Here is a 15,730-nt window from a genome sequence, read left to right as displayed (position 1 = left end):
CACAAGGCAATTACATGAAACTAAAACCAATGCAAAAATAATCACAACAAAAAAAACCTAACGATTAAAAATCAACGACAAATTTTAATAGAAAAAAATAATAAAAATTACTATATAAAGAAGGAAGCTTTTAATAAATATATTTATATTTAAATTTATGAACTAAAATTCAATTAACATATCGTCAGATAATATTATTTTATTATTTTGTCGTTGATTATAATTGACATCGGTTATTTAGTCATTTGTCATATTGTCAAAAAGTTTTTGTATTTGTAAATTTAAAATTCGAAAGCAATGCCAATAAATTATCAATAAAGTTTGCTAAAACTTCTAGTTATTTTTTTAAATAAAATTATTCTGTTTTTCGATAAAGACTCAAAACTATCATATACAACTACTCGCTACTTGTAACATTCAAAATATTAAACTAAAACAACAAAAAAAAATAACACAAAAATATCAACAAAAATGACTAATTATATTCCATTAAAAATTACAAATAAATATTCACTTTCATCGAGACATTAATTGATTCAATCCAAATGAAAAATATCTCTATTAATCATCAAAATAAATAGCCCATGAATGACTCATTGAGCACATATCAATAAAATTATCATCAAAAAACAAATAAACGTCATTTAAAAATTTTCAAACATCCCTATTTCTAATGAAAATTTATTTAAACACATATATGTATATGTAAAAAATAAATAACGTTTATACAAACACAAATTTGTTAATCCTCAGTAGATTGGAGGACAGTTTGTTTAGTAAAGTAGGATTTTCCTTTGTGGATTTACCGGTAAGTTGTTGGACGAACTGTGTGTTTGTAAAGAAAAGCAAAGGGGGTAAAAAAAAAAGGACATACAGAACAATGGAGTGTGTACGTATGTGCGGTTTAGCTTGCACATAGTTGCATATACATGTATATAAGTAAAAGTGAGATAAATGCAAGCAAGTATCATACCGTAAATTGTACATAATGTGTATATGTAAGGTTCACGGAGCGAATAAGTTGGTGGGGTTATAGTTAGATCAAACTTGCCCTCGTCCCTTTAACGTGCTGGCTCACTGGCGCCAGGTTTATCTCACTACCCTATCGTCTCGACTTTTCATATAAACATGTATATATGTATATATCTATATACACGACACATACCGGATATCATCCCTTCTCACTTGCAGTCATACACCACTACTATCACCACTCAAATACGAAGAACCTCGCCAAAATTCATCCCTCGAATATTTTTTATTTTTTATGTGTTTTACTTCATTCAACAATCTATATATATATATTTTCACTCGGATTTTGTCACAACGAAACAACTCTCTTTTTAGCCACCCCTTGGGACACAATTATCTCTGATTTACAACAGCGTGAATTATTTTATTTTCACGACTCTCATCAACGATAAAAAACAAAAAAAAAATTAAAAGATATTTAAAAAAATGTTGCCAACTGAGATAAAAATATTAATAATCAATGAAATATTTCTGAAATATTTTTATATTTTTAAAAAACTTTGTTACTTTTTTTTTTTTTTAATTTGTGAAAAACAATTTTGCCTTTTTCAACAATCAATAATCCTTTGTATGATTTGACATGGATAATATGTTTGCAGAAGGTTTCTGTTTATTTATTTTTTTTATCTACAATATGTGCACATGCAAGTATATAAATTTACCGAGTATAGTCATCAAAAAATGATGAGTGAGATAAAAAAAAAAAAAAAGTGTGGGATTCATGTATGTGGGGGGATATTTTTTTTCTATTATATTTTCTCTTCGGCAAACTCCACAGCGGGGGTTTTTAATAATTGCTAGTTTGAAGTATCTTGACAATAGATGCGGAAACATTAATGATGAAAAAAAAAGTAAATAAATAATAAAAAGATAAAATGAAATAATAAATGAGAAATAATGTGGGAAGATGAGGGAGTTATTAAATATATTTATATGTGAATTATAGTGTATATATTTTGTTCGTATGTATATTTTTGGGATTAACAAAGTTGCAAGTATTATATTTTATATATACAGTGGTAGTGGATTATGTGTTCATGTACAACCCCCATTTTATATATTTCTCTTTACTTGGTTTTGTAATATATATTCAAGTGCATTTAGCACGAAAACTATTCTTATTAGTTGTCTTTTTTTTTTTTGTTATATATATTTATTTTCTCTTTTTTTTCTCTGTGACTTGGTAGCTAGTTTAAACGCAACCTTCCAAGAGAAAATTCAACCCTAATAATCCTTAATCCTTTGAAATATCTACATATGGAGAGATATAAACTTGGCAAAATTCCAATAATCTGCTTAATGAGAAAATCCAGAAAATTATTACACTACTAATTATATATTTGATTAATATATATAGTTGAAAATTTAAAATAATAATTAATTTTTTTAATACAATTATGGCTTGCATGAATAAATATGAGCACAAATTTTTCGGTAGAATAAAATATATCCTGGTAAATAATTACCCAAAAAAAAAATATAATCCTCGAGTGGTTATAATTAGTCCTTATATAAAAAGGACGAAGAAATACTGTGCAACGAATATTTATTGTAAAAAAAATTGTTTAAACTTCTAAAAAATTTTAACTTTATAATTTTCCATTGGTTTTTTTATTTTTAATATTTTTTTTTACAATAAATATTTGTTGCACAGTATTTCTAAAATATCCATTAAATGAAGGACATTTTGGAGAAGTAAAATATTTTTTTTTGTGGTTTTCTACTGATGCATTTTTTTATAACAATAATAAACAATAAACAATAAACATTTTAGAAATTATGGATACAGGCGCGCGTAGAACAAAAAAAAGATGCAAAATTAATTATCAAGAAAATAATAAAAGCATAGCTGTAAAATGAACAAGTGGCTATTTCGATAAACAGAGTGAGTTGTTTATAAAAAAAAAACCGAAACATTAAGAAGTCATTTAATGAGTTTAACCGCAGAAAGTTTTTAGGGAATTTTCCAACAAATTTTTCGACCATAAAATAAGGTTTTAGTTGATTAATTAAGCAGTTAATAAAGATTTGATGATTTTTTTTATGTATAATTCTTTTAAGTACTTGTTAAACTATAAAAAAAATATAAATTAAAATTGATTCAATCACCCAGTGGTCGATTATTACATCTAGAAACTCGGAACTAATCAACAAATTTGTTTTTTTTTTTTTTTTGTGAAGATATTATTTTAGTAATATCAATGAATTATATATGAAAAAAATAATGTTATTTACCGTAAAACCAGCATTTATCTCTGCCAAATTGTGGACGTAGAAAAGTATAATTTTCTTGTGGGGGTAAATGATCAAGTATTGCTGCAAGCCCGGCAACAAGAAGTGGACCACCCCAAGCGTAACAAGCGTACACCCTTAGTCGTAATGTTTCTTGGCCTTTTTCCAAACTGGCTGGTCTCAAATCACTGCAAAATAAAAAAATAAAATTATATATTTGAATTAGCTTTAACAAAAAAATAATATATTATAAATACAATTCAAATTGTCGAAGAAACAAAAAGATTTATTGAATTTGAAAATAAAAATAAACTTGACATTATAATGAACAATGAAAACAATAAAATTCAAAACAAAGAAAAAGTAAAAATTGTGAACAAAAGAATTGCACATAAGTTGGAAAATAATTGGAAAAAAAAAGTTCGTGTCTACAAGTCATTGTGGTGATGTTGTAGGGAGAAAATTGAGAGGGTGAAAAAAAAAAAATAAATATATATAGAGGGTGTAAGATTTATAATAGTTTACAAGTCTACATATACACATTTATTCACTGGGGAGTTGGTGCAACTAAAACGCCAAGGATGTGGATGAGAAAATTATTACCAAGTGATTTATCGTTTTACAAACATTTAAAATTGTAATGAGTATTGCAACGTTGATCGATATATATTGCACAACTTGAATTGATAATTTAAAATGAAAATATCGTTATTATATAATGACAGTTACAACTGTTAATTTACAAATGTCATCCAGGTGTTGTCATCATAAATTTTACTTTGAAATATTTATTATTTAAAAATCAATCATGTGTTTTTGAATTTTTCATTATTTAATATCTTTTTTGTTCATTTTTTGTTCAAATACAATTTGATTAATTATGTATTGATAAAATAAACAAAAGAATTATTGAATTTTTTTTATATAATTAATCTTTTTGAAAGCTCGGATTAAATAAATATCAATATAACAAAATTTTATACATAATAAATCAAATACAATCATTAAAATTTCAATAAGCCGATTGAAATATTTTTGAGATATTATAAAAATGATAATATAACGCAACTAATGTCTATGAGCTTTATAAAATATATCACAATCAGTGATAATTTTCAAAACAAATTAATGAAAAATATTATGTTGAATATATAAAAGTCAGTTAATCAAAATAAATGGAATACAAATAATAATTTCACAAAATTAAAAAAAAGTTATAAAGCAACTGATTCAACAAGTTTTTAAAATAAATATAAAACAACTGATAATCAAATTAGTTAATTAATATTGAATTAATTTATAATTAATTATACTAATTGATTTGATAATAAAATAAAATTAATTGTTTAATTTTCCAATGTTAATTTCATATAAACAAAAATAAATAATAATTTTTAATAATTTTGATAAATTATTTCAATTAATCAATAAGATATTTTTGATGTGAATATAAATAACATTATTTTATTAAAAATATAATTTTATTTTTTTATAAATGCTATCTTCAAGTACAAGTCCATTAGTTGTTACTAAAGACAACAAATTAGTCAGTCAAAAAAATTAATAATTATAATGATAAATAAAAAAAAATAAATTTAATTATTAATTTTTATATTTTATAATTTCAAATAATTTTACTGAATTCAAGTTATTTTAAATGAAATTAATTCAGTGACTTTATCAGTGCCTGAACCCTTTTTTTGTTTTAATCAATAACGAGAATATTATCAACGAAAAATAATTAAAATTTTTGGAAAATAAATACATCAAGATAATGTAAAACACCAAACTGTTTGAATCAATTTCATATACAACAATTAATTATGTTTAAAATTATTCTCTTTTCTATCGTCAAAATTTCTATTAAATCTATTAATTTAAATAAAAAATGATATCTAAAATTATTAAATTGCATCTAAATAATTTAAACAAATAAATAGTTCAATAACTTAATCATTGTTCGACCTTTTGATTTGAATTATAAATTAAAATAATCAATCAAATGAATAAATAATAAAAATTGAAAACGAATTGTTTTATAAATATATATAAGAAATTATAATTCAATGAATTATATGTATGTTAATTTAGTCAAACAATTGAAGAGGTTTGTGATTGACATGAAAACCGAGTGTCATTGAAATGGTAATGAAAATGGAAAACCATTAGGGTGCAATTTATGACATCGAACAATACATACAACAGAGAAAATAAAAAAACTTTTTTTTTTCTTTTTTTTTTTAATAGATAAAATTATAAATTATTCCTAGAGATAGATAAAATATATATATTCTATATTTTTTTATTTTTTTTTTATTTTCGTTTATATGATAGACAATATCGTGTCCAGATTTACATCATCAATCTTTTTATGACAACGTCAAAACTATACCTTGCAAACAATGATGCTATCAAGTATTTTATCATCTCATAAAAGAATAAAGTGATACGAGAAAACCTTCGTTTCATTATACACCCCTATATACACAATATAACAACACGTTTGATAACGTCAAAATTTCATTAATAATCACCATCCAATAAATTCCATTGTGTTAGCCATTACTAAAATCCATAAAATCCATAAACAAAAAATAAAAAATAAAACCATTAAAACCAGCAATAAAAAAAAAATAAAAATTGTCAAAATACACAATTAATCTCAATTCATAAATTAACATTTAATATTAAATCGAAAAAAAATTCGTAGTTTTGGCAATACTCCAATAATCTGTATGTAAAAAAATTATAAATCGAAAAAAAAAAAAAAAAAAATTGTGGTTATTTCCATATAGTAAATATTTCATGAAATACTTTCCATCATCCAGTGATATTATTCAACAAATATAAAGGTAAAATAAAATCAACAAAATAAAAAAAAAGTGTAATCCTGTAGTATAAAAATATTGATGTAAAATAGTAAAATAGCGATATTGATTGTAACATAACATAACGTACATTAACGTCAGAAATTTTCTTACGGTTTATAAATTTAATGGATGGATAAGGGTTAGAAATACAGATATTAAATATTTCAAACAGTCGAATGAAGTTGAAATATCAAAATGTATATTATTATTATTTTATGTTTTATGTATAAAATATAAGCAGCAGTTATTGAAATAACCCTGCGGCTAGTATACATATAAGTTTATTAAATACATATTTAATAATCGTGGCTGTTAATTTTGTCTTGTAGAGCCAATAACTTGACGGTAAGGTATTAAAAAATAGAAATAACACTAAGGTCTTTATTTTCTTGTGATGACAATATATTTTTTTTGAATATAATTTGTTAATAATTTGATGGAAACAAAGGTATTGTATCTCTCCTAAGAAAAGGGCGATCAAGGAAGAGAAATTATGGACACGGAAAGACAAAAGTAACTTGTAATACTAGTGTTAAGAAAATATATTAGTATTGTATGTGTATTGTGTGTATTGTTTAAGTTGTATGTATAGAAATTTGCAAGTAGTGTTGCTCCAAAAGGAAATAACATCATACCATCTTGGACTACACTGAGGGACTTGAATATTGAATACCATCCGCACAACGAATTATCGACTGTTACAACATTTTACCCCATTGCCATTTGTTGAACAAGGGTTTATTCCACTGTTCGTTATATGTATTATAATATTACTTAAAGTATATGTATATATTCTCAGTGGTATACTGAGTTAGAATGGATTATTATCATTTACCTTTTCATATATATAACTACCGAGTTTAATGTCTTTTCTTGATGGCTAAATTAAAGGAGATACTTTTCATGAAAAATTGCCGAGTTATGGGTTTTTTGATTATTAATTAAAAACAAGAAATTATTATTGTTTAGTTGTTTTTAAATTGGAATAATATTTTTGTTTATATAAAAAATTAATATACGTATCTAAATTTAGAACAGTAAAAACGATGTAAAAATATTTCTTACAGTAGTTATTATCGTTTTTTTTTTTTGTGAAAATATTTAAAAGTGTTGTATTAATCTGTGATTTACACATGGCAATTACATGAAACTAAAACCAATGCAAAAATAATCACAACAAAAAAAACCTAACGATTAAAAATCAACGACAAATTTTAATAGAAAAAAATAATAAAAATTACTATACAAAAAGAAGGAAGCTTTTAATAAATATATTTATATTTAAATTTATGAACTAAAATTCAATTAACATATCGTCAGATAATATTATTTTATTATTTTGTCGTTGATTATAATTGACATCGGTTATTTAGTCATTTGTCATATTGTCAAAAAGTTTTTGTATTTGTAAATTTAAAATTCGAAAGCAATGCCAATAAATTATCAATAAAGTTTGCTAAAAATTTTAGTTATTTTTTTAAATAAAATTATTCTGTTTTTCGATAAAGACTCAAAACTATCATATACAACTACTCGCTACTTGTAACATTCAAAATATTAAATTAAAACAACAAAAAAAAATAACACAAAAATATCAACAAAAATGACTAATTATATTCCATTAAAAATTACAAATAAATATTCACTTTCATCGAGACATTAATTGATTCAATCCAAATGAAAAATATCTCTATTAATCATCAAAAATAAATAAATAAATAAATAACCCATAATAACTCATTGAGCACATTTAAATAAAATTATTACGCTTTTTTTTTTGAAATTGTTTTATTTTTTTCGTTGCAAATTCTTCTTTTCCTTCTTCTTCTTCTACTTGTTCAAACAATTTGGCTAGTTGAGATATCAGTAAAACGGGCACATGCTCTAAATGCAACGACTATAATTACACCTGGGGTTGGCGGGGTACACTGAAATAAATACATGTAGAGAAACCAAAAACGAATTTCTGGCCAAGCACATATACCCAGTAATAATACCAACTAGTTTTTCTTTCACTTCATTATTTAATGTCTTATTTAACTTGTCTCTAAAAATTTAAATATATACAAAAATTTGTATAAATTCTCGACCGAAAAAAATATAAATAAAATGTAAATGTACGAATAATTAAAAAAAAAAAAAAAATTGATATAAAACAGAGTAAAATTAACTTGCAGAAATTAAAAAAAAAATTCATGTTTAGGATTCAGAAAAACTTCAGAAAGTCTAACCAAAGAACTAATGAAAAACAAAAATTAAGAAAAAAAAAAATCTTAGACAAGTTGTTTCTGGCAAGTTGCCTTGTCGTGTCCATGTTTCCAACTTTTTGAGAGGCTGGAGAAAAACAAAAAATATTGAAGAAATATAATAATAATAAATATATAAAAAAAAAAAAAAATATTGCAAAGGATGAAACGAGGCGTGACGAGATGAGCCAACAATGGTGGATCGATTTCAGTCGAGGGATTACTAAAACGAAGACTAGTCTAGTTTGTCTGTCCATGACACGTTTCACTCCTCCCTATCAATAGATAAAGATAATAAAAGCTCAAAAAAAAAAAAATGAATAATATACATAAAAAAAAAAAACCATTCTATAAGTAAAAGTATATTTTTGATGTAAAAAAAACAGTTGTAACTTTGCTCTGTTTTATATTATATATGTATTTTTTTTTAATCTACCCTCAAGACAACACGATGAAAATAGAAATTTATGCTTTTATTATTATATCTCAAGTTGCCTTGGGTAGTTTCACGACACGCATGTCAACCTTATGCAAACATATGAGCCAAAGAATAAAAACCCTCTATCATTTCACATCGATTCCTTCAACCCTTGAGGGTAAATATTGTTTTTTTTTTTTATTCAACAGAATTATCATTTTTTATGCAAAGAAAATATTTCATATATAAATTCTTAGATAAATAATAATTTTATATATGATAAAACAAAAATAAAAATATATTAAATTTAGTAAAAAAATATTTTTACAACACTTTTTTTTTTATACACAAAAATTGCACTCAAATTTTGACAAATTTAAAAGAGTTTTTTGTATATGTATTTTCTTTTCATCTGCCTACTTCTGCACATCATCAGTGTTGTGTTGACAAAAAAAAAAAAAAAAAAAATTTAGAGACTTGAACATTGAATACCTCTGCTTACGACAAAGATAGTGAATCGCGTTTGAGTATACGCATAATCCAGACATCCACAAACACACATGATAAATGCACTTGAGACTCACTTTAATAAAAGGGTACAATACTTCCCCGAACTACCTCTCAATTTTCCTCTACCTTGACAATTCTACAATTATAATAATATGAATATATACAACCCTCTTTAGCGTATACATTGTAAAATACTCCTTTTTTTTTTTTTTGTAAAGATGATATTGTGTTGGCGCCTTCAAAAACATTTATATAAAATGAAATTCATGAAGCACAGCAAAGGTGTATATGAAAACACGCATGAAAAGATTCCAGTGGCATTCTTCAAGTGATGTCATTCCTCAATTTTTTAAAAGGGTTGTAAAAAATATACTAAGGGGAATATAGAAGAGTTTTTTAGAAAAAAAAAAAAGTAAATTAAAACAGGGATTAAAAAAAGATAATGTATGATGAGACACGGAACATGAACTAGCAAAAATACAGATTTTAAAGTGGTTAGAACTTGGTAGATTGTTCCGTTGTTATATATCTTAAAATTAAGGGATGATAATACTTCATCAACCATGAAGATTTAATACCACAGTAAAGTATATATATCATTAAATTTATTTTTCGCCATGGTGAAACACATTCATCTCTCTACTTAATGTCATTCACAGATTTTTATAATAAAAAATCTTTTTTATATACAATTTTATTTGTTTATATTTTATCTGACATTTATTCTTTGATTTGATGGTATTATAAGTGAAACGATAAAATTTCTTATCGATATAAACTGTTGATGTGTTTTTTTGTTTTGTATTTTATTTGTTTTATTTTGTGAGGGAAAATTCAAGTGATTGTTTATTTATTTTCTTTGATTTTTTTTTTCATCAGGGATTAATTAAGAACGCAGCTTTTATTGTCTATTTTTTTGAATTATATTATACAGATGAAAATTTTTTAAATTCAATAGAATATAGCTAAAAAAATTAAGTCTTTTTGGGATCTCATAAAGATCTCTCTTAAATCTGTAGAGTCGGACTTAAGGTCGGAGTCAGAGTCGGAGTCGGACTTTAGGTCGGAGTTAGAGCTGGCGCAAGTAGATATTGTTGAATTTTAAAATTCGAGTGTTTACTTATTTAATTGTGTTATTATTGAATTAAAAGAATTTATTTACACATATTTAGGTCAATCTTAGAATCCATATTTAAAAAAAAACGTAGAGTCGGAGTCGGTGCAAGTAGATATTTATTGAAAAAAAAGTTCAAAAAGTTATTCGTTGTTAACTTGTTCAATTTATTTCTAATTCTTTCATTAATTTTCTCTAATTTTTCTTCAATTTTTCTTTAATTTGTCTCTGAAAAAAAATAAATCTCTATCCGTCTCACAAACGAGATTTAGAAGAGATCTCTATGAGATCTTAAAAAGACTTAATTTTTTTTATAATAAATGACGATATTCGTTTTAGTTTTGACTAAAAATTTTTATACTACGTATATAAAAAAGTATCGTAAAAAATATATTTAACAAAAGATATATAAATTTTCATTCTATTAAAACTTTAAGATTAATAAATTTAAAAATATAATAAAGATTTAAAAAGTAGTAGTAAATTTGTCATCTATTCAAAGGCAAGTTATTTGTAAAGAAAAATGAAAATTAAAACAAATAGAATTGGACAAAAATAGAAAACAAAAAATGGATTTAAAAAATGAAAAAAATATGAGAGACGATAGTATTTATCGAATGCGAACGACTGCAGGAATTTATTGTTACATAATGGGGGTTTGGTTGATAGAGTTGAACATGATGTGGGCGTATTTCTCTTACCGCACATACAATTTCATACTTGTGTGTCACGTTCAAGTGGCATTATATATATAAATTTTTTTTTTTTTTCCTCAGACACCCAAATCTCAATTGATAAAAACATGATTGGTAAAGTGTTTTTTTTTTTTTTTTTAAACCCTTTAATAATTAGGGATAAAAAAAGAAAAAATTCATCGAGTAAATGTTAAAAATTGAGTGGAGATTTTTAAACTAAAATTATAAAAATAATTTTATTTAAATATGAAAATACAAATTTAAAAAATGTTAATTAATTTAATTAGTGATTTATTTTTTTATTCAATTAATTCTATTATTTTTACAAAAATAATCAAATTAATTTATCAAAATATTTTACATAACTTCCTGTTTTTTTTTAGGAAGACTGGTTTATTACAGCATCGAACTTGATATTGAAATGAATTTTTATTTTTTAAAATACATTCTAAATTTAGTTATTACCAGATACACCAACTGAACGATTAGATACAAAACCAGATGCACATGTTCTGCATAAAATCAGTCAGTACAGAAATACTGTCTACAAACTGAATGAATATAATTAAAAAAAAATAAAAAAATAGTAAATTATTTTGTCTATGTTTGTTAAATAAAATAGTAAAATAATAAATATACTGGATTGATGCCAATTTACTGACATTAACAATTCACTTGATAATCCAGCCAATAATTTTAAGTAAAATTTTAACCCTACAAATGCTATAACTCAGTACCAGGTTTACGACTGTAAGTGTCATAGCATTGTCTTCATCCTTTCTCAAAATTTCAACAAACCAAATTTACTTAAATTATGAACATTAATGCTCGAAAATGTCCAATGTATCATGATTAAATTATTTTATTTTTTTTTATCAACTAAATGTAAGTTAATTTATATTTTAAATAAATTAAATGTAATAAACTTTATCCTGTCATTAATTTTATTGTTATATTTTTCTTTTAATTGACAAGACTTTTGGAAGAAAAAAATATAAATAAACTTTTTGATTGAGCAAGCACTTTTACTTTTACCGATTATTTTTAGCTTTATTTTTATTTTATATTTTATCGTTTCGAGAATGGCTTATAGTACCCCTCGATACTCTTGAGGATAGGGATGGTGACTAGTAGAGCACTTCAGACAAAATACAATATACCAAGAGAACTCTACTTAATATATATATATATAAGTTTTTCCTTCTCCTTAACTCGGATTATTTCAGGTACAACTTAAGCTTCTCTTCAACGAAAAAAAAAAAAACAACCTAGAATGATTTCCTCCCAAACGATAACATCTTTTTTCCATTCAATTAAAAAGTTGTTAGAATTTTTTTTATTTTATCAAAAATATTTTTAAAACAACGTTGATAATATCTGTAAATAATGATCAAGTTGAAATTTTTAATAGCCAATTCAATCCATCATAAATTGACAGCAAAGCGAGCAGTGAAGTTATGATAAATTATAAAAATAAAATCAATTTTTTTTTTTGATTATTACTCGGCTGTTATTTGATATTTTCCAAAATTAAAAAATAGTTCTTTATATAGCAAGATTTAGAATTTAAATAAAAATTAATTTTGATAAATTATTGTAATAATAGTGATCATAAAAAAAAATCCTTTAGAGTTTAAGATTATTTAAAATTAATTTTAATAAAATTTGTAAGTCAGACGTTACTCAATTATTCTTCCAATTTTTTCTACCAAAAATTATGATAAACTTTTATCGTAAATAAATTCATCAAGAATCAAATTTTTTGTTTTTAATTATTATAAAATAATAATAATAATAATAAAGTTAATAATTTAAACAAAAAAAAAAATTGAAAAAATTTTTTTGGTCATTAATTTGGACAACACAGGACTAATTAAAGTCCTAAGAGAGTATTAATTAAAATTTGACATTGAAGAAGGTTGCAAAAAAAAAAAGTAGAAAAAAATTCATATAAAAAATAAAAAAAAACGTAATATCATGCAACATAAAAGCATATTCATCCACACGTCAGTGGAAAAGTGATTAAAAGTGTTTTAAAATTTTTTTATATTCTTTACTTTTTCCTGCTGTTATTATTGTCATTATTAATATTTTTTTTTTTGTTTATTTATGTCAACGTGTGTATATATAACACAAGAAAAAAAAAAAACGTGAAAACAGAATCACTCACTCAGGACCATATGTTTTTATTATGTATATATATTTTGATTTAAAATTTTTGGCAGTTTTTTTTTTGCAGGAGTTTTAATTAAAGCCATGGTACCATGACGTACACTTCCTCTGGTTCCTTTTCCAATATTCAAATCAGTAAACCAACCTACCCAACGGAATCCTCCCTTCTTTTCTCTTTGTCTCATTCAACCCTCTTGTCCCCTCACGTTTCTCATACGAATTTATCTAACGCCAGTATATTGTATATATATTTCATTCACAATAAATGCCTAAAGTATTTTTGGGGTGACTGACAAAGGAACAAAGATGAAAGATTGAATGGAAAGAAAGAAATAGAAAATTTTAGAATGGACAAATATATATACATATAGTCTTGACTCGATGGTGTCTGCAGTCTCGTTATATTCCTCTTTTAATTTTATTTTTTGACTGTTTAATTTACGTTTTAGACGCATCATACTGGTACGTGATGGTGTTGGTAGGATTTTTAGGTATGAAGGCATGTGCAATGGTCTCTAAACTTGGGTTTGGGTTATGGTAGCAGATGGTACTATCAAGGCATTACTCGTCGTTGTCCTTTCCCCAATGGACCAACAAGCAAAAAAAAAAATAAAATAATAATTTAACAAAAACTGGACATGCTTGCAGACGTGCAAAACAGATATATATATGTATAGAAATATAATATGGAGTTTGGAAAATAAAAAAGAGAATGAAAAATAATATGAAAAAGAATAGATGAAAAATTTTTTAAAGATAATCCATCATCTTGAATAAAATAATTTATCATTCTTGAAAAATTCAATTTTATAAATGATGTATTGATCAAGATTAATTGACATATGAAATATAAGTACATATTTTTTTTTTATAATTTTAATAAATATTAAAATTGAAGTTAGTTTTTCTTTCAATAATTTTCATGATTATATGATAATAAAAAATAAATAAGCTACAAATTTATCCAAGATTTATAATAATTATTGAATTAATAATATATAATAATAAATTGAAATAATAAAATAAAAATAAATAAACATTTAATACAATATTTGAAAGATTAATATTAAACAAATTAAATTTGAAATAATAATAGCATTGAGTCATTACAATACGATGACTAATTAATTTATTTTTAAATTAATTAATTTTAAATTTATCCAAGATGTATGATAAAAGTAAATTTAAAAAAATAAATAAATTGTTAAATGAAATATTTATTTATTTATCCTATGATATATACTGTTGTCATAATTTTTGGCAAATTCAAAATAGTCATTAAATCATTATGTTTATATTTTACTATGCTTCTATTATTTTTATAATGATTAATTTTAATTTTAAATATAGGATAATATTTTTCATACTAATTAAACGTTACAGTATATTTTTTTTCTTGGGAAAATCATTTTCTTTCAGGATGATTCGACAGAGAAATTTGTGTTCAGTATATTTTAGCTATGATATTCACTCGTGACACCAATTTTTATATTAAAATAGTTTAAAAACAAGTGATATATCTAAAAAATTTTAATACCTTTTTATTATAAAAGTATATGACTTGAAAATTTTATATAAAAAAAAAAAAAATCTATAGATATATACATACATATTTCTATCAAACACTCAATTTTTTATCTTTTGGCAACAATATATACGTTTAATAAAAATATTTGCCAAGAATACATTGAAAAAACAAAAAAAAAAAAATGCCATTAATTTTAAATAATAGAGTTAATTTATTTAAAAATTCAAAAAAATTATAATTATTATGAACAAGTGCATTTTAAAAGTGATGATATATAATACTCTGTCTAATGAAGATAAATATCAAATAGCAATTTAATCAATTTATTTATTATTTAAAAATAAAATAAAATTACAATTGGTTGGAAAAAATATTCGAGAAAGAAGCCATGTAACATGAGAAGTACTTTGTCTAGATAAAATCGATAAAAATAATTTTATAGCAAGTATAAATTGTAGGATAAGAAATAACAAATTGTTGTCCCAATGAGGAAAAAAACAAATCAAAAGATTATTACAACTTGTTTCTGTTTTTACATTATATAATTTTCTTTTCAACATTATTTTCATTATTTTTATATGAAAATCTTAATAGTTGTTTTCTTTTTTCCTTGCATTTATTATTTTTTGTATTTATTTTATAATAATAAACTTTAGTTTATTATATAAAATAAAGTGTATTATGTATAGTAAATGAGGTTGGCGCCCTTCATCTTGTGGTAAAAGTTTGGAGCTTTAGGGTTACCAAGAGTCGAAAATATATATATAAGAAGAAGACAGTATGTACGGATGTGGGAATCTAGTGTTTCGTAAACGTATCGCGTTACGGTCCAAGGGATTTCTCGACTTGGACTATTATAAAGGTCTTATGCATCACCAACATCAACAACTACTACTACAACTATCATCAGTAT

General features: G+C 23.8%; 1 protein-coding gene across 1 annotated transcript in view; it reads right to left on the bottom strand.

Moving 5' to 3' along the window:
- Window positions 1-15,730, bottom strand: part of LOC122857292 (probable G-protein coupled receptor Mth-like 1) — a 70,434-nt gene that overhangs the window by 11,811 nt on the left and 42,893 nt on the right. Inside the window, exon 5 of the mRNA XM_044159391.1 lies at window positions 3,268-3,452. Coding sequence (XP_044015326.1) covers window positions 3,268-3,452 — 185 coding nt within the window. The remainder of the gene's footprint in view (window positions 1-3,267; window positions 3,453-15,730) is intronic.

Source organism: Aphidius gifuensis, linkage group LG5, assembly GCF_014905175.1.
Source record: "Aphidius gifuensis isolate YNYX2018 linkage group LG5, ASM1490517v1, whole genome shotgun sequence".
NCBI lineage: Eukaryota > Metazoa > Arthropoda > Insecta > Hymenoptera > Braconidae > Aphidius > Aphidius gifuensis.
Note: the sequence above shows the minus strand (reverse complement) of the source record. Positions and strands in the feature narration are given on the sequence as shown.